The sequence below is a fragment of the Prionailurus viverrinus genome, chromosome A3 (assembly GCF_022837055.1).
Source record: "Prionailurus viverrinus isolate Anna chromosome A3, UM_Priviv_1.0, whole genome shotgun sequence".
NCBI classification, from domain to species: Eukaryota; Metazoa; Chordata; class Mammalia; order Carnivora; family Felidae; genus Prionailurus; species Prionailurus viverrinus.
In genome coordinates, this window is record NC_062563.1 from 116,222,495 (window position 1) to 116,240,027 (window position 17,533).

General features: G+C 49.5%; 1 protein-coding gene across 7 annotated transcripts in view; it reads left to right on the forward strand.

Moving 5' to 3' along the window:
- The window catches only part of CAPN13 (calpain 13), an 81,628-nt gene that overhangs the window by 42,619 nt on the left and 21,476 nt on the right, over positions 1–17,533 (forward strand). For all 7 annotated transcript variants that reach the window (XR_007150772.1, XM_047851976.1, XM_047851975.1 and 4 more), the window contains 6 exons: positions 4,218–4,303; positions 7,949–8,023; positions 9,056–9,201; positions 10,811–10,953; positions 14,852–14,863; positions 17,042–17,241. Coding sequence is in view for 6 of the 7 variants with exons in the window: in XM_047851976.1 (XP_047707932.1) it covers positions 4,218–4,303; positions 7,949–8,023; positions 9,056–9,201; positions 10,811–10,953; positions 14,852–14,863; positions 17,042–17,241 (662 nt within the window). In the remaining variant the exon portion in view is untranslated. The remainder of the gene's footprint in view (positions 1–4,217; positions 4,304–7,948; positions 8,024–9,055; positions 9,202–10,810; positions 10,954–14,851; positions 14,864–17,041; positions 17,242–17,533) is intronic.

Here is a 17,533-nt window from a genome sequence, read left to right on the forward strand (position 1 = left end):
GGTAAGCGGGCAAACCCAGAGCTGACAGGTGGCTCTGTCATCTGCAACATGGGGCCTCTACCCGTGAGCCCAGGGCAGCTGCTCCAAGTCCCTCCTCTCCCAGCCAGGGAAGAGACCAGGGGACAGTTATACATCCATAGAGAAGCACGCATCACAGAACACACACACACACACACACACACACACACACACACACACACCATTTCCTCTCAGATCCCATTAGTCTGAAATCAACCAAGTGCCACACTGAGGCCCAAGGGAGTCTGGGAAACATACTCTCTAGCTAGGCCACCATATGCCCAGCTAGACTTTATTCCCATGGAAAAGGGGGAGGCAGAGGAGGAGGACAGTTCTTCCCATTGATGCAGAAACTGACTTTAGGTGGACGAAAGTATATGTGATTACTGTGTGCAGTATCATTTGGTCTGGAAAACACTGCTAAAGTCCAGCCTCCTCCATCCATAATTGAGAAGCTGAGGCCTGCGAGGGGAAGGTCAGGGTTAACACAGCTACTTGAAATGGCTGGGCCTAGACACCATGTCTCCTCAGTTCCTCTGTGCTTATCACACAGCTGTGTGGTTTCCCACACACAGTGATTTCCCACACACGTTCCCCAGTCTTCTCTATTTCCCGCAACTCATGGGGTCTGATGATGTCCTCTGGGCCCTGAGAGACAGTGTTCCAAGCTCCAGGGTACATTTTTCACAGGTATTTATGAGCCATAAAACGTATGGTGTCGGGTTCTATTTCTGGCATGCTTTCTTACATTTGCCTTCCTTCTCCCTGTATCCGTCCACCTCCTGTCCAGGGACCTAAGGTCAGTTGATTCATCGTTTTGTGTTTTGGCAAGTGTTCCACAAAACAAAGATAGTATCTTCTGCCTTACGCTCTTCTCCTTAAGGAGATCCATCACAAAATGCTTCTTCTGCACAGCACCTGGGAGACAGTAGGTACCTAATAAATGCTCATTGGATTAATGGATGAGTACACTTGCATGACTGAATGAATGCATCTGTCTTTGGCCTGTGAAGATGATGTCACTGAACCTCCGCCTCCATCATAGAATGTATACGAGGAGCTCAAAATACATTTCTTCCCACAAACAAAGAGGAGGTTGTCCTGATTAACCCTGGCCAGAAGAGATCCTAGATGCAGCAGCCCCAGACTCTCCTCCCCTGAATTCTCCCAAGGCCGTCTCAGAATTCTCAGTGGGGATGACCAGTACCATTGTCACTCCAGGCCATACAGACACTCTGCTTCCCACGACTCCCTGTCCCAGGTGTGGAAAGTCTAGGCTACGGGTAGCAAATCGGTTTTCTCGTGTGCCAACCTGGATCCATTGGCAGTGCTGCTTGGATTATGTGTGAACAAGACTGTGGCACTGCTTCCAGATTTAGTGGAAAAGCTGTGATTGAAGAATGATATCGGTGCTGGGCATGGAATGAAGGAGCCATGGTACCTGCGTGCTGTCTCTGCCACTCCTGGAAAAGGCCATTTATACATGGAGACAGTCTTTGTTTCTCCTCTGAACATGGGGGAGAAGGGACTTGTGAATTAAGAGGTCCAGATGGCCATGGAATGTGTGTCCCCGCAGAGCTGGGCATGGGATAAAAGTGACTGCCAGGTTATAGAGTGACCATGTGAACACCTAGGGCTAAGCCCATACAGGTGAATACGGGAATCAGGGTTTGGGCTCCTGATGGTTCTGTTCATAGCCTGAATGTTGGCTCCCCCACAGCACACACTAGGAGTTGTTCTTATAACACAGTGAGTAGTCTAAACAGGACACCTCCCCTTTAGTGTTGGCCATCAAACTGTTTGTCCTGGATGGTCCATCCCCCCTGCCCCTCCCACCCCTCCTGCCACTCAGGGTCTGCTAACACCTCCTAGCATGTGCTGTAAGGAGTCCAGCCTGGTGAGATCCTCTGTGAAAGCAGTTTTCCAAATACCCTTGGGAAATGCTGCTCACTATATCCCCTTCTTGGAGATTCACAGTGGATATTAGCATGTTAAAGGCTCTAAGAAGGCCAGTACTGACAATACAGGGACAGCTTGGTCTTAATCTACCATTAATCATGAAACCACTTCTCAGAAGAATTATTAACAGCTTGCAGAACTAGCATTTAATAGAATACACATGAGGCAATATTATCCTACACTAGATAACGCGGGTCACCTCTCACCCAGGGATACCCTTTCTGAGGGAACTGACCAGGGCCAGGGGTATAGTAAGTAGCCAGGAGAGTGAAACACGTGCTCATTCTCAGAGGTAGTCGTGACCTTGGCCTTGAGTGTGACTCCCGAGCCTCCCTGCCAAGGCCCAGGAACTTGACTTGGTTAAAGATTTCTCCTCCAGAAAGAGGAGGTGACAACTGACCATGAGTGCTAAGATTAAACCAGCCCATAAATGCAGTGTGTTTTTTAATCTGCTCATCCTCCTCCGGGCGGGACACAGGAAGATAAATGAGATTGGCATATTTTATTATGCACCTAGCTCTGCGCTGCCTCCCCTGGGCAAGGGGGTGAGTGTTTATCTGCATGCCTCATTTAGCCCTGCTTACGGCTCCTTCCACTCACTGGCCGTTCGTCTCCCCTGTGCCCAACTGAGCCCCGACTATGTTAGGCACTGAGGGTGGCTCATTAAGCTTTCTGGGCCACCGGGCAACCATTTTTCATGCCCTTGCTCCATCAGGCACTGCCAGTTAATAAATCGACTGTGTGTGCAAAGCCTGGAGTGCCTAGGGGTGGGACAGAGAGGGGTGGGAAACCCGAGCATGTGCCAGGAGCCTCTCCTCTCCCATGTGGCATTAAAAGCCAAAGCACCTTCCCCTACGGCGCCAGCCAGATAGAAGTGGATGGAAAAGAACCTTCTCCAAGCCAAGTTCTTTGGCCCTTGTCTCACTGCGTTGCTCCTTCATGGCACTGCCCTGTTGGTGATGACATGGGCCATGGCCAGGTGACCCAGGGGTGAGATGAGAGGTCAGGGTTGTGGCCCCACCAGAGAGTGAGCTGGCCCTGGATTGCTGAAGCCATTATCTGCTCCCATCTCCAAATCAGGAGCCTGAGCTTAGGAGACTGACAGTGGCTGGAGTGAGAATTCTTCTGCCACTTACTCTGTGGCCTGGGGAAAGTTGCTTAACCTCTCTGGTGTTCCGTTTCTTCCTGTGCAAGACGAGGGTTCCATAAACATCCACTGCAGGGGGTGGGGGTGAGGGGTGAAGGATGTAATGCTCTCAGCCGGCACCTGGCTCCCAGCCCGGCTTCACACACGGATTTCTTTTCCATATGGTGACCCTGCACTCTGGCTTTGTCCGCCGCCTCTGACCTGGAACGACTGAGCCAGTGAGGCCCTTCTCTCACCCCTGCAGGCCTTGGCCTCCACAGATGACCTTAGCACAGATCAGTGTCATGCCTACAACAGCACCATGCTTTAATTCCCCCCACCAGGCCAAAGGCTTCTGGATCTGGGAATGTAGGTTCAAAGGGTTGCGACTGTTCCGTTGTAACTTGTCAACAATCCTGCCCTCTGGCCTCCATGGCCCGAAGAAGCACGTGTGCTGGCCTCTGTATCTGGGAGCTGGTGACCATGAGGTGCCTGGGGAAGGAAGAGAAGTTCAGCCCATTGAGGTGCCAGCAGAGGCCGGGTGATGGGGGCCTGGGGCAGTGCCAGGGTGCAGGTTGAAAAGAACTATGAGGGGCTCTCCTGCCCCCCAGGCCACCCTGCTCCTGCTCGGTCTGCCGCCTCCACATCGTCGCTCAGGACCACACCATGGAGACCCTGGCACAGCTGCCTGTGGGCCACAGGCAGAGAAACAGCCCTGTCTGTCGAATGGAGAGACCAGTGGGGACGGGACTTGCAGGAGGCTGGGGACCCATCAGGTTGTCCCCTCTGTAGCACCACACGCTGTTGATCTGCTCTGATGTCTCAGCCCACATTCCAGGAGGCACCAATTCGGGATGATGAAGCTGTGCCCACCCTTTGAGGTGCTGAGCAGAGAGAGGGGCCGTTTCCTCCTCCCTCATTCCCACCTCACGCAGGCAGCAGAGACACATTGATTTTTTTTTTCCTTTCAATTTTTTTTTTTTTTCTGGCTGCAGCCAAATGAGGTCAGAAGTTAAATTAGTCCTTGGAGGTAAAAAGCAGCTGCATTCATATCCCCTCTTTCTGCTGACTTTTGCTGGAGAGCCCTGAGAGTTTCTTTTTCTGTTCTTTGCAGATTCAGTACCGGGGTAGCTGGGAGGATCTTATCCGCCTGTGGAACCCCTGGGGCAACACGGAATGGAGAGGGCGCTGGGCAGACGGGTATGGCTTCTGAAACCCTGTCTCTACCCTTCCTGAAGACCTGGGATGCAGAGAACACCCCGCCCCCAGAGGGTGGCCTCTGTCTCCCCTGTTGTGGATCTCACTGCAGGCCTGTCCGGTTCACACCGGTGTGCGGCTGTGGGCCCAACTCATATTCCCATGATTCCATTCACCAGGCATCTATTAGACACCGAGTGTGTGCTCTCTGTACTAAGTGCACTGTGTACTGTGGGATATGTACAGACGACAAGACCCAGTATCTATCCCCCAGAAGGTTACAGTCCAGCGCCGTGAACCCACATACCCAGAATGAGGGTTTGTTTGTTTGTTTTTTTTTTTTTTGAGGGTTGGGGAGGGAGTAGGAAAGAAGCCAAGTTCTATCGGCAGAGAGAGATGGAGAGGAGGAGCCTCATCCCATAAAGGGATCCCATGCGATTCTGATCCTGATGACACCATGAGGAAAAGACTTCATTTTGGGGGGCAGTTGGGGAGCTGAGCCAAAGATCTGGCCACCTGGGTTTTCCATCCTCCCTACTGATCTGGACTCCCACTTGATGTCTGGACTCAATCTTGCTCATAGAAGTGAATGGAGGTAAGTGTCAGATGCCCGTTGGCTATGTTGCAGACAGCTACTCTCTTGACCTGGCTGGCCAGTGGGGACCAGCTCTGTGGCCAGTGGTTCCCTGGAGTGAGGCTAGCATTTCTCAGCTGCCAAGAAGACTGATCCCTGGTCCCCACCCCCTTGCCGATTAAGAATGAGATGGCCAGTGATAGGTCACTCAGTGACAGGTTACCTGCTCCCCCCGGCAGCCAGCAAGGGGCGAGGGGAGGGGAGGTGGTGGGAAAGAGAGGAAGACTTGAAAGGAAATGCAAAGCATTCAGACAAACAGGTGAACAGGACCCAACGAGCAGTAAAAACCAATACAGTGAGAAGTGCGTTCTGGAAGCCAAACACAGAGTTGGCCAGTGTCCCTGTCCTGCTTATTGGCTGCCCAGAACCTGGCATGACGCCACAGGCTGGTCTGTGGCAAGGGCCACTCTGATCCTCTTTGAGCCCCAACAGCTGGTGTGTGCCAGCTCACATGGGCACTTGGCAAACATAAGATCAATGTCCATTGGGGTGGGGGTGGGGCAGGCGGAAGGGAGAGAATAAGCAACATGGATTCATAGAAGGAACCTGGTGGGTCTCAGATGCCCCCTGGAGAACAGGGCTGCTGAATCCCCTCAGCAGAAGGGGGATGAACTTGCAACAGCAGGAACCACTGGAGAGCGTTGTGTTTTTATTTTACCCTCTGCTCCCCTTTCTCCTTTTATCTTGCCTTTATTCATTCCTCTTTCCCTGGGGTAGCCTCCCTCCTCCCCCAGGGTAAATCTTAACCTCTAGCCTTTGCCAGTTCTTCTCAGTCATTACCCCAAGTTGCCAATATGGCCCAGGGGTGTTGTGACTGGCAGAATCCCTGATTCCAGGTTGGCTGTTGGGGTTGGAGTGAAGGAAGGGCACACGTCAATGACACATGTGCCTTGCATAGGAGAAGAGGCAACAGATTTAACTGAGTTGATAATTTGCCCACATCCCCTATGCTAAATATCTCATGAGCAGTGAAGGCAGCAAGGGGCACCAGAGATTAGGGAAGAGAAGCTTCCCATGGGTTGGTATGTTCAGGGCAATCTTCACAGAGTCGAACTTGAACTCAAGCAGAAAAAAAAAAAGCATGACTCACCTGGGAAGAGGTCACCAGGAAGGTGGGGGGAAGTATAGACCTTGTGCTGAGCTGGGATCACTTACAGTGTGTTCTTTGGGGCGAGCAAACTGGCCTGCAACAGCAGAACCTGGAAAAGAAATGCTGGGGGCTGGGGCCAGAGAGCCCAATGTCACCTCATAAATTTGGATTTACACCCTACGGGCATAGGATTTGTGAAGGCCCTTCGACAGGGGAGTCGTGTACAGAGCAGGGAACGGGAGCACACCTGGCCACACTAACTCTGAAGGATCACACACCGGCTGCGTTTAGGCTCACCATCTCCCACCAGAAACAGGGCCAAGTCTCCATGCAGGTGGTCGATTTCCCCCCTACTTTTTAAGGAGTGAAAATGGATAGAAGGAGCCGGATGGTCCAATCTCCGCCATAATTGAAATTTCAGACGCACACACTTAAAGGCAAACTTGCGTGAATCGATAGCATATTGATTTACACTACATTTATTTTTCCTTACACACTGCAGAAAATGAAATTATCACTTAATTATAAAATTGCCATTTTACAATAACACATCTGACTGGCTCGGCCTGAAAGCCCGAAGTCTGAGTGGTGGTCCCTGCCTTGCTTTTCCAGCACCGAGCTGACCCAGGCCCTCGGTACAAGCCACTCCTAGAGATAAATTCATTGCATGTTTGTGCCTCTGGGGCCTGTTGCTTATGTGCATGTCTCTGCCACTAGGAGGGGGCTGAGGGAGCGACAGCTGTTCCCTTCTGCCTGTGAGGGCCTCCTCCTTCACAGACTCTAGGACTAGCTTCTGGAAAACATGATCCCGATGAACTGGACAACTATATAAATTAAGCAAGCAGAGAACTGCTGCATGCCTGTTTGCCAAGGCCTGTGCCAGCCCCTGTGATCAGGTAATGGTGAGAGATGCTCATTGAGCTCCTGGAACTCAGAGTCTAGTGAGGGACAGCGAGAAATCCACAAGCACTAGAAGCATAGGGCACTAAGTCCTGAGACAGGAATGGTACAGGGTGCCGTGTGTGTCCCAAGGAGGGACACTGACTCTGGAGGTGAAGTGGGAACACCACAGGGAAACAGTCAAGGTTTCCCAGCAGAGGTACCTTTTAGGAGGAAAGAGGAATAACATTGGGTTAAAGGACTGAAAGGAGGAAGAGTCTCCTGGGTAGAGGGAGCCTCATGGCGAAGGCCAGGGTGGGGGCAGGACAGGTATTACTAAGGAGATGAGGACAATTGTGATCTAAGGGTAGAATTCAAGTGTGGGGTGTGTGGGGAAGTAGGGAGCCGCTCAGGTAGGGCTGGAGAGGTAGGCAGAGGCCAAGGTTCTGATGTGGGAGCTTTAACTTCATCCTGAGAAGAAAAGGTATTTTAAGCAGGGAGATGGCAGAATCTGATTTCTCTTCTAGAAAGATTCTTTTTGATGGCAGAATGGAGAGGGAGGTGGGAAGTCCAAGAAGGAGATGAGGCTTCCTGAACTAGGAGGGCAGCAGGAAGGAGGGAAGTAAGTGGATAGTTTTGAGAGGGGTTTCAGAGGTGGAATCCTACATCATTGCTATCTGGTGATTGTTTGGATGTCAGGGGGCACGAGGGAGTGGCTTCTTGAGTTTTCACTTGAGCAATGGGAGGAGACAGAGGACTGGTGCGGTTTGGGGTAGGTTGGTTTCCAGACCACTATGGGCTCTGGTGGAGATGTGGCGTGGCCCCTAGCATGTATCCATCTAACGCTCAGGAAAGAGGATCATGCTGGGGACAATTTGGGAGCCACCAGCCTACAGAGAATGACTGAATCCTGTCACTAGGTAGAATGACCCCCTCCACCTGCACCCCCAGAAGGAATGAGGGACAGGACTTCTGCTGGGGCATGTTTTGCCGAGGTGAAATGCTTTGGGAGATCTCACCCTGTGGTCTGTCTCTGTGTGCCCAGGTCGCCAGAATGGCAGGAAACCCACCACCAATGGAGAAGACTGCTGTATGAGAATAAGGACGATGGCGAGTTTTGGTATTTTTTTTTAAAGTTACATTTTAAAACTTTATTGCCCACACCCTCAATCCCTCCCCCTTTCCCTACATTTTTGTGAGACTAGAGATTAGCTTTGTAGAGACCTCTAGGTAGAAGGAGACTTTTTTTTCCACCAAGACATGAAAGCTTTGGATGGGAAATTATTTGTGTGCTTTCTCTTTGCATGAAAGGTATTTCAGTCTGAAATATCAGAACTTCCAGGAAATGTTAATGGCAAAAAGGAATACTGACACCAAACCTTTGAAATCAACAGTTTCCTGAAAACCAGGATGCCTGGTTATCATGCCTGTATCTTCTACGCCATCCCATTAGGACCTACAGTCTCACCCTGGGGTTCCAGAGTCTTCCAAAAGAGCAATTCAGTATTAATCTCCCAGCCCTGACTCTAGAGTTCTGAGTGAGACATCCATATCCTCGCCCAGCAGCTATGCAGGACTAGATGTTTTAAAAACCCATTCTCTGCCATGTGTTCACATCTTAAAGGATAATACGGACATTTCCTGAGAGGTTTGTGGTTTACTTAATAATATATTTAAATAAAATTTAGCATGTGTGAAGAGGAGACTGGGTCTAAGTTATTAAGAAGCAGAGAGACAAATGTCAATTAGAAAGGAAAAATATTTCCAATATCTCCACTGTAATCACAGTACAAGATGGGGTTTTAGGTATTGAACCCATTTTATTCTGATTCAGCAATGAATTTGGCAAAGGAACCAAGGGAAAGGCGTTTCTTAACAGTGTATAGGACCCAGAGCGGAGAGAGACAAGAGCCATCCTTCTGGCCATGAGAGAGACATGCAGAACCCAGAAATTTTATTCTGTCCTATTCTCTCAACCCCTGGAGGGAACAGAAAGGTACTTGATAGTGAATGAGCCAGAATAAGGCCCTTGTCTTGGGGTAGGACAGTGGTAAGTCCATGGAGACTAGAATTGACAAAGGTACAGTGGGAAGATGGGAACCCCCACCCTAGGGACAAAACCAGTGAAATGATGTGTATCTGTTTATAACAGGATGTCATGTCAAGATTTCCAAGACAACTTTTCCTGCCTATACGTATGTAACCAATTTCCAGTCAGTCTAAACCATGGAAACATGCCTCCTGAAAGATGGTCCCAAATGATGTTTAAGAACCATGCAGTTCCAGGAAACACCACAGGTAGTGATGACATTGGTAATGATTCTGCCAGATGGAAGCTTCCAGCCCTAGCCCAGTCCTGGCTTCAAGTCTCAGTGGCTTTTGATTCTGGACCATCAGCCTGAACTTGAAAGGAGAGGAATCTGTCAGCCTAAAGGGACAGCTGTGTTTCTCCAAGGGAAACAGTTGCTGGGTGGGCTGGGTGGGAGAATCTCAAGTGTGCCTCCCCTGCCCTGTCATGCTCTCCCACTGTCCTACTGACTTCCACCCACCTCCCAGAAAGACAGACTGACCGCTCTTCAGTGGTGGGGAGCTGTGGAAACAACACTGGACAAAAGTCGGGGCCTGGGTTAAACCATCACTTTGCCCCATCCAGACATAAGGGAGAATATTCCTGTCCCATGCTGGTTGGTACATCCTGTAACAGCATACTGAGATCTCAGAGGTGGGCACCTCTGAACCTGTCTTTGGGCTCCCCTGAGGTAAATCTTCAGTGTGACCTTGGGAGGGTCACATATTCTCGCTGCACTTCCTGCTCCCCATTTGTGACACAGATGAGTGAAATAGCTCCCTATGAACATGAACCTGAGCGTGCTTACACATCGTCCATAGGAGAAGCTACACAAACAAGTTTGCATATGTGTGAGTGTGAATGTGGGTGTGTTTGCACCTAGACATGAGCATTCCCTTTCCCCAGCACCTGCCGGTTGAGAATGGTTTGCTTGAATGACCCCAGGGTGCCCCTGTTTTCAACCTCAAGGATCTTCACACTTCTGGTGGTCATGGATGGACTCTAAGAAACTCCTGAGTCATACTTGGGTAGCAAATTTACTGATTCACCTTCCAGAGCCTCATCTGTCTGACTGTGGGGCCAAAGTCCCCTTCCCTGGATATAGTGCATATCAATGAACTAACCAAAATGGTACCGTGGAGGCTGTTCTTAGTGATTCTTTGCAAGGGAAAGAGAGAAGGGAGCCAGTGCATGAGCACCTGCCCTGCACTGCTAAGTACACTTGAATGCATTATGTAGTCTAGCCCTCACAGGAAGCCTCTGTGTCTCCGCATTCCCCTCTCAGAGCTTCCCAGTTGTGACCCAAACCTGTGGATGTGTATTGATTTCAGCTCTATCTTGACTTATCTTCATTCTTTCATGTATCTGAATCTAACAGTCCTCACCTTCCTTCTGTCTCCTGCCCTGGCTCTGAGGAGCATGCTTGGGTAGTGGAGTGCTATGAATTACCATCTCTCTGCCTGTTTTCCTCTGTCTCCCCTGGTGCTTGGGGATTGACATCATTTCCAGGCTCTGATGGTTATCGCCAGTGTGTAAGCTCATACATACCTGAGGATTCTGAAATTCCACTTATGATTAAAAATAGCCCTCAACTTTAAGAAACATTTTCACCCAGTGGGGAATATTCTTCCCCTTCTTGTTTTTAAGAGGAAGAGACAGAGGCTCACAAAACAAAGAAGCTTGTGCTATAAGTAGTAGTCGTGGGGCCTGGGGCCTGCCCCTTAGTCTCCAAATCCAGAGTGTCCAATACAACCCACCAGAGCTTTCTGAACCAACATGGCCCCATCTGGGAGTCATAGGAGCTGAACTGAGCTCCAGTGACTGCTCTTTCTCATGCAGAAGAACTTCTGAGGGACACACAGTTCATCTTCTCTGTGCCAGAGAGTATGGAAGACAACAATGTCGTCATGTCCTTCAACATCATGCCGCAAAATTTAAAGGCAAAAGATGAGAAATTTCCACTCACCTTCAAGGTATTCAAGGTAAGGCAGCCTGCTTCAGGACTTGCCCTTTCAGACATTTGTGTATTCCTTGTGCAGAGGGAGAAGCTGACTAGGCTGGGAGATTTCACTGAACTACCTCAGACATAAAACCCAAAGGGCTATAGAGTTCACCTGGTTCAACTCTAAATTTACAGGAAAACCTGAGAGGAGATCAGGCTTGACCAAGTTCACAGAGGGACACACCTCCTAACCGTGTCACTTGTCAGCATTTCCTGGTATGCTGCAAGCCCAAATGTTTGTTATCCAAATGTAGTCTGGTCCAAGACCAGCTGTTTAACAATGCAGATTCCTGGGACCATCCAACACCTTCTGAATCTGAACTTCTATAGCTGGAGTCTGAACGTCTGCATTGTAACGAGCTCCCTGGGTGCTGCTTACGTGCATGAAAGTTTGAGAATCATTGGCTAAACTTTGGGAGGAGTTTAAAGGAAAAAATAAATCCTGGATGTAAAACCAGGAGGTATGTTTTTCTCTTGTATTTAGACCAAAATCCAGTCTTGGTGGTTGGCTTGCAAATATATGCTTGGCCACTCATCCAAAGCCAGGTTTTTCTCTCTACCTGGCCTCCCCTCCTCACACCCATGGCCCTCCCAACCAGCTTTGCAGCTCCTGAGGGGTCATCCTTCCACCCACCAGCCTGCACCCATCCCACTGGGAGGAGCTAATAGGAGAATTCTTTTTTTTTTTTGAGACTACTTAAAAGTGTTACTAAAGAAAATCTGATACCTCTGCTCCCACCTCCTTTACCAAATAATTTTAATTTTTAATGTTTATTTATTTTTGAGAAGGAGAGCACAAGCAGGGGAGGGGCAGAGAGAGGGAGACACAGAATCCGAAGCAGATTCCAGGTTCTGAGCTGTCAGCGCACACCCTGAGGTAGGGCCCAAATGCACAAACTGTGAGATCATGACCTGAGCCGAAGTCAGTCGCTTAACGGACTGAACCACCCAGGTGCCCCACCAAATTAACGCATCCCAAAGATAAAGTGTATGGTTCTTAAATCATATGCTCCACACCCTCTATGGACTGACTTGGATAACTATGGTACCGCACCCATCAAATGCTAGGATCCCTTGTCCTTATAGTGGAGCTGAAGGAACTGAGGCCCAGCAAGATGAAGTGATATGGTCAGAGTTAATGGCAGAGCTGGGGATTGGGCACCAGATGTCCTCCAATCCTCTGTGGCTGGGGCTCTGATTATAGCATCCCTAGGAATAATATTCATTCCTGTTCACTGAGACTAAGGCAACAGTCAGAACCATGGGTCAACTCATGTATGACAGGCAGGGCTCCTGGGTACTCTGCTCATGCTGGAGCAGTCCTGAGTCCTGGCTGTAGTTCACTCCAATGAGAAGACTTCACGGTGGTAGTGTACTTCAGCATGTTCACACTTATCGCTTCAAACACTACTTCTATAGCTATGAAAGCCAAAGCTGAGAGAGCAAGAGTGGCCTTCCCAAGGTCCAGCTAGAAGGGAAGGTACTTGATACCAGAGCTCCTGGTCCCCGGTCTGGGTCTCTCAGCAAGGCGGAGGCACTTGCTTTCCTGGTGATGCTCCCAGCTCGAAGGAAAACAATGATTCTGGCTCTAGAAGGAGGAGAGCCCTTTGGGTTCTGTTCTGAGCCCATTTCTGCTTCCCAGTTGCATGAAATCAATGGAAAAGAAATTGTTGGGGTTTGGCACAGTACTTCTGAGGTTCCTGAAACCTGTTGAGGCTGGAAAAGAACATCTAAGGATGCAATCATGGACAATTGTCATCTTTCTCACCACCAGACACCTGAACGCTCTCTTCCACTTGGTAGAAGGCAGGGCCTAATTCCCCACTGCGGCAACCAAAGAGACCAAATACTCTCTCTCCCCAGCCCCTGGCTGCAAATGGGGTAGGTGTGTGAGCCAGACTTGTCCAATTAGATGCTCCTCTCATGCCTGCCCACCCCCCGTTTTGGTCACTCTGGGTTTGGACTCTTGAGGAAGTCATTAAAAGTGGTAGAACCAGCTGAGGGATTATGTACAGCAAATCCTGGGGCCCGGCAGCAGCAGTGTAGGCAGATCCTGGGCTGGTGTCCAGCTGCATAGCCGTCTCCCCTCCTTCCCACCCACTTTCTCAGCTGCATCCTCTAGACTTCCCATAAATGGCTTTCTGCTCACCCCACGCTGATTGGTATCTCTTGCTTCCAGCCAAGAATCCCAAATGATTCAGGTGCCTTCTGAGAGGATTCTCATCCTCAGAGTACCCCCAACTCTTATTTCTGGGAAGAACAAAGGAAAGGGTCTGGGAAGGAATGGAGGCATCTGGTCTACTCAGCCAGGATTTAATAGTTTAATAGTTCAGGGCACCAAACAGGACTGCACCCCTCTTCTGATAAGAGACAGGAGCCCACAGAGGGAAAGAGGGCTGCCCCAGTGCACAACTGGGGATGCTGTTCACATTGCCACCTGTGAGTCTGGTGCCCCAGAGCTGGACATCATAGCAGCCTTGTGTTAACCAGTTTGCCCAAAGTCTTTACAGTTCAGGAGCCCTGGAAAGATCATAATCCTATCTGTTTTTAAACACTGCTGAGCCCATTTATCTACTGAGATAAATATCTACTGAGATTAAATACAGAGATGCATTTCTCAGCTGTACACTTTGCTAAAAAGGAACTCAAACCTGAGGTCTCTTCAGGCTCCCAGGAGGTCCCAGTGGATCTTGCAGGATCCTGATTGAGCTGAACACCAGAGAACCATCTAGTCTTTGGCAGCTCAAGAGACACTTGGGTTCCTTTCACAGTTTGGCTGAGAAACAGGCTGTGTGCATGCCAGCAAGTAGACCTCCAGAAGTCTGCAGGGCTCTGATGGTGTTTGCGGGCAGTGCTGCTTGCACGACTAATGTATACGGCCCTCCCACCCTGGCATGGTCCCATGACTCCCAACTCCTACGGAAGCACTGCTCTGCCTTGCATCAGAACAAACATGGGTAGTATGCAAACAGAAGACAGGACAGAGAAAAAGGACAAGGGTGGACAAGTCATTTCATCTTCACCCCAAAGCTGCTCTCCCAGGCTGGGAGCTTCCAGCTCATTCTTGGGCTCCAGAAAAGTCTGCCTGGGAAAATCAGGTTGTGTGTGTTGGAATGGGTGGTGTTAGGCAGGATCAGCAGAGGAAAAGAACTGAAACCCACACCAACTGCAGAAGACACTGCCGGGTGGTGGGTCTTAATCACCAAGGAAGCAAAGCAGCTTGCTTTATTCCCTTCTCTGCCACTTAGACTGCTGGAACTATTTCCACATCCATAAAACAGGGTCTCAGTATCTGCTTTCAGGGTCACCGTGACAATCCAACACATTACACGGAAGCATCTTGCAGATGGCAGAGTGGCTTAAAAATAGGGCTGTGTCCTCAGTGCAATATTCAGTTCAAGATTAAAACTAGGTATTTCCCAATTCAGATGCACACAGACATTCCTTATGAACACCGGGGGCCTAGAACAAATTCCCACCATATCTTTCAGTGGTATGATGAAATAAAAGAAGTTTCTTCACGTTGGAACTCCTGATGTTGAGAAACTGACATCTGATCTAGGTTCTGTCTTCCCTCCAACCCTGTTAACATCTCTCTCTTCCCTTCTCTTTTATCATCATTGCTGTGAAGAGTAACCACACCTGGCTGAGCTGAGTTTCCTTCCCCCTTGACCCCCCTACAACCTACAGTGGGTCAGGTTTTCTTTCACATCTCTGCACAGGGGATGAGTAATGGTCCCGTCCCCTGGGGGGTGCAGGGAACAGGCTGGCTGCCCAGGAAGAAGGAATGCAGGGTCCAGAGCTTGGCTGTTGGGATCTGCTTGCCCCTGAGTTTTGGTTTAGGTCCCTGAACCTGCCTTTCTTTCTCTTCCCCACAGGTCGACCCTCAGGTACGGTTCAGCCCCTTCTCCTGCCTCTGTTGCTGTGCATCGTTATGCCTCTTCCAACACCATAACTTTGGCACATCTCTTGCTGTTTCGTGGCTGCAAATTTATTCTTGTTATGTCCTGTGACGGATGCAAGCTTAGAATCTCTGAACAGGTCAACAGTGCAGGACGTGTGTTTGCTGTCCTGTTCTGGGGGTTGGACCCCTTGAGCTGCTCTCTGGTTTGACATCTAAGAGGGTCTGGAACCACAAAACTATCCTCAAGGATTTGGCCTCCAATAGATAACACTGATGGAGCCCTTTCTTTCCCACTTAAAAAAAGAAGCAGAGCTAGGGGCATCTTAGAGAGACTTTAGCCTTATGTTCTTCGTCACCCCTAGATCCACCACAAACAGGATACACACTCTGCAAATGCACCTTCAGGGCATATCTAGCTTATCTTACAACCAAATTTGCTCCCTCTCCTAAGCAGGCCCCGCATTGGTGCAGGATGAGTGAAGAGTAAGGATGGAGAAGGACAGATGGAATTACAGGCACTCAGACTCCTTAAATGGATGTGGGCTCTGTGGGGCTGTTGCTGCCAGGGCATGTTTGGGACCAAGGATGGCAGAGAGGGAGCAAGATGAAGTCACAGCCAACAGGTAGTCCCTGTAGCATGCTGGTGGGTCCAGGGAAGCTCCTCTGGGCCTTCTGGGGGTGCCCCAATAGGTAGGGAGAGGTCAAGACAGGGCATCTTCAAGCAGGGGATACTCAGAAGCCCAGGCAGAAAGCAGGCAGCAAGGAGGCCCCTGATACCAGTGGCCTAGCCACAGAGTTGAATTTAGGATCTGATTTTGGTTTTGGGCACCCTGGTCATGGAAGCGGAGTTTCTTGAAGGGTTTCAAAGGGAGGCACTCGGGTACAAGGAACAGATCAGTGTTTTAATTCCCAGAGCTGGAGAAAGGAGTGGGGACTCGGCCCAGGAAAAGGTACAAGATCCATCCCTGGAACTACAGGGTCAGGTCTTTGTGCAACTAGGCCTGTGTTAATTCAATGCTGGTCCTCTGAGCACTAGACCACCATGCCATCTACTCATGCTTCTTGCTGCCACTGAGCGAGTCTGCTCTGAAAGATAGGGAGCCTGGAAAAGGCTGCAAGAGTGCAGTGGAGGGAGGCGAGCAGGGAAGCAGGGAAATTCTGGACTGCAAGAGGTACACACACTTCTGTGCACACTCATGGATGTGCGCACACATACACATACGCACACACACACCCAGAGCCACAGGGCAGTGCTGACTTTTTGGAGTAGAATGGTTCTCATCATTGCTTTTGCCACAAGGGCTCAAGCAAATGAGGTTCCAAACCTACTGGGATCACTGTTAGTATCAGCAAAGTCACTGTGGTGGTTCCACCCAACCCTTTCTGCCCACCCGGGACAGTGACCTATCTCCCGTCTCATCTCCTAGCTCAGCCCTGTCTCCACCCCGTGAAAAGAAACTCTCCCTTTCTCCCTGTTTTTTCCCAAGGCAGAGCTCACAAATAATCATTTCACGCTGCATAACCATTTTAGATGGAACCCCCATGCTCGACTGTATTGGGGAAAATTTATTTAGTAAGGGGTTTTTATTATGTAATATGTATGTGACATCTGGTAATGGGAACTGCATTATATTTATTGTCTTATCTCTAAGAAAATATTGAAATAAAAGGAAAATGATCAGGACCTATTATTCTCCAATGAGAAGAAATTCCAGGGCTCTGCTGGGAAGATGAAATGGAGGGAATAAAGGAGTCCAACTCTGCTGTGCTATATACAGTCCAAAGCATCCTGGGGAAGGTTCAGGAGGGAAGGGGCTTCTGGGGCTCCAAAAGTCATTCAGTGTTGGAACAACTTCACTAGTTTCCATGAAAGTCTTTATATATGAGCAGAGACATAAACCCCAAAACCCAGGCTACTGTGGGATTTAATGAGGTGAAACCATGTGCCGTACTTTTTTTTTACACTCGTTGTGGTGTCAGTGTTTCTATTAAATGACGGTCTGAACTCTGTGGCATTTTGAAAGTCCAGGTAAGCACTGTCACCCTTTTCGGAGCCTGTAATGCTGTTTTGGTGAGTGATGTGGGGTCTGGAAGGTGGCGGGCTCTCCTGGAGGCTGGCGCATGCACACAAGGGGCTTTCTGACCATCTTCATGTTTCCTCCAGTTCCAGCCCTTCTGGAAGAGGTTGCCACCCACCTTCTTTTCTCAATTCAGAAATGCTGTCAAGGGCATAGTTTCTAAAACCAAGTGCAACCTCACAAAGTACTTCAGTCTGAGCCCTGGGACCTACGTGGTGGTCATCACCACATACAGAGAAGTTGAGTTTTTGCTCCGGATCTTCCTGAAAATGCCAGATGGTGACAGGTACAGAAACTCTGGGTTTCAAACTGTTTTATTTCACTTAAATTTATAAGAACACATTGTGTCAACCTGTGCAGCATGTACTGCATCAGGGGACATGGGGGGCTCATTTGCAAGAAGCCCACCACAAAGGGTGGCAAGAGAATCTCTACCAATAAGTAGACTATTGAGCAGGATGTGGCCATTGCTCAGTGGGAGTGCAGACTCACATGGGAAGACAGAGTAAGGGGACCCACATCTGGCAAGAGGGATTGAGGAAGGCTTCTTAGAGAAAATGGCATTTGAGCTATCCCTT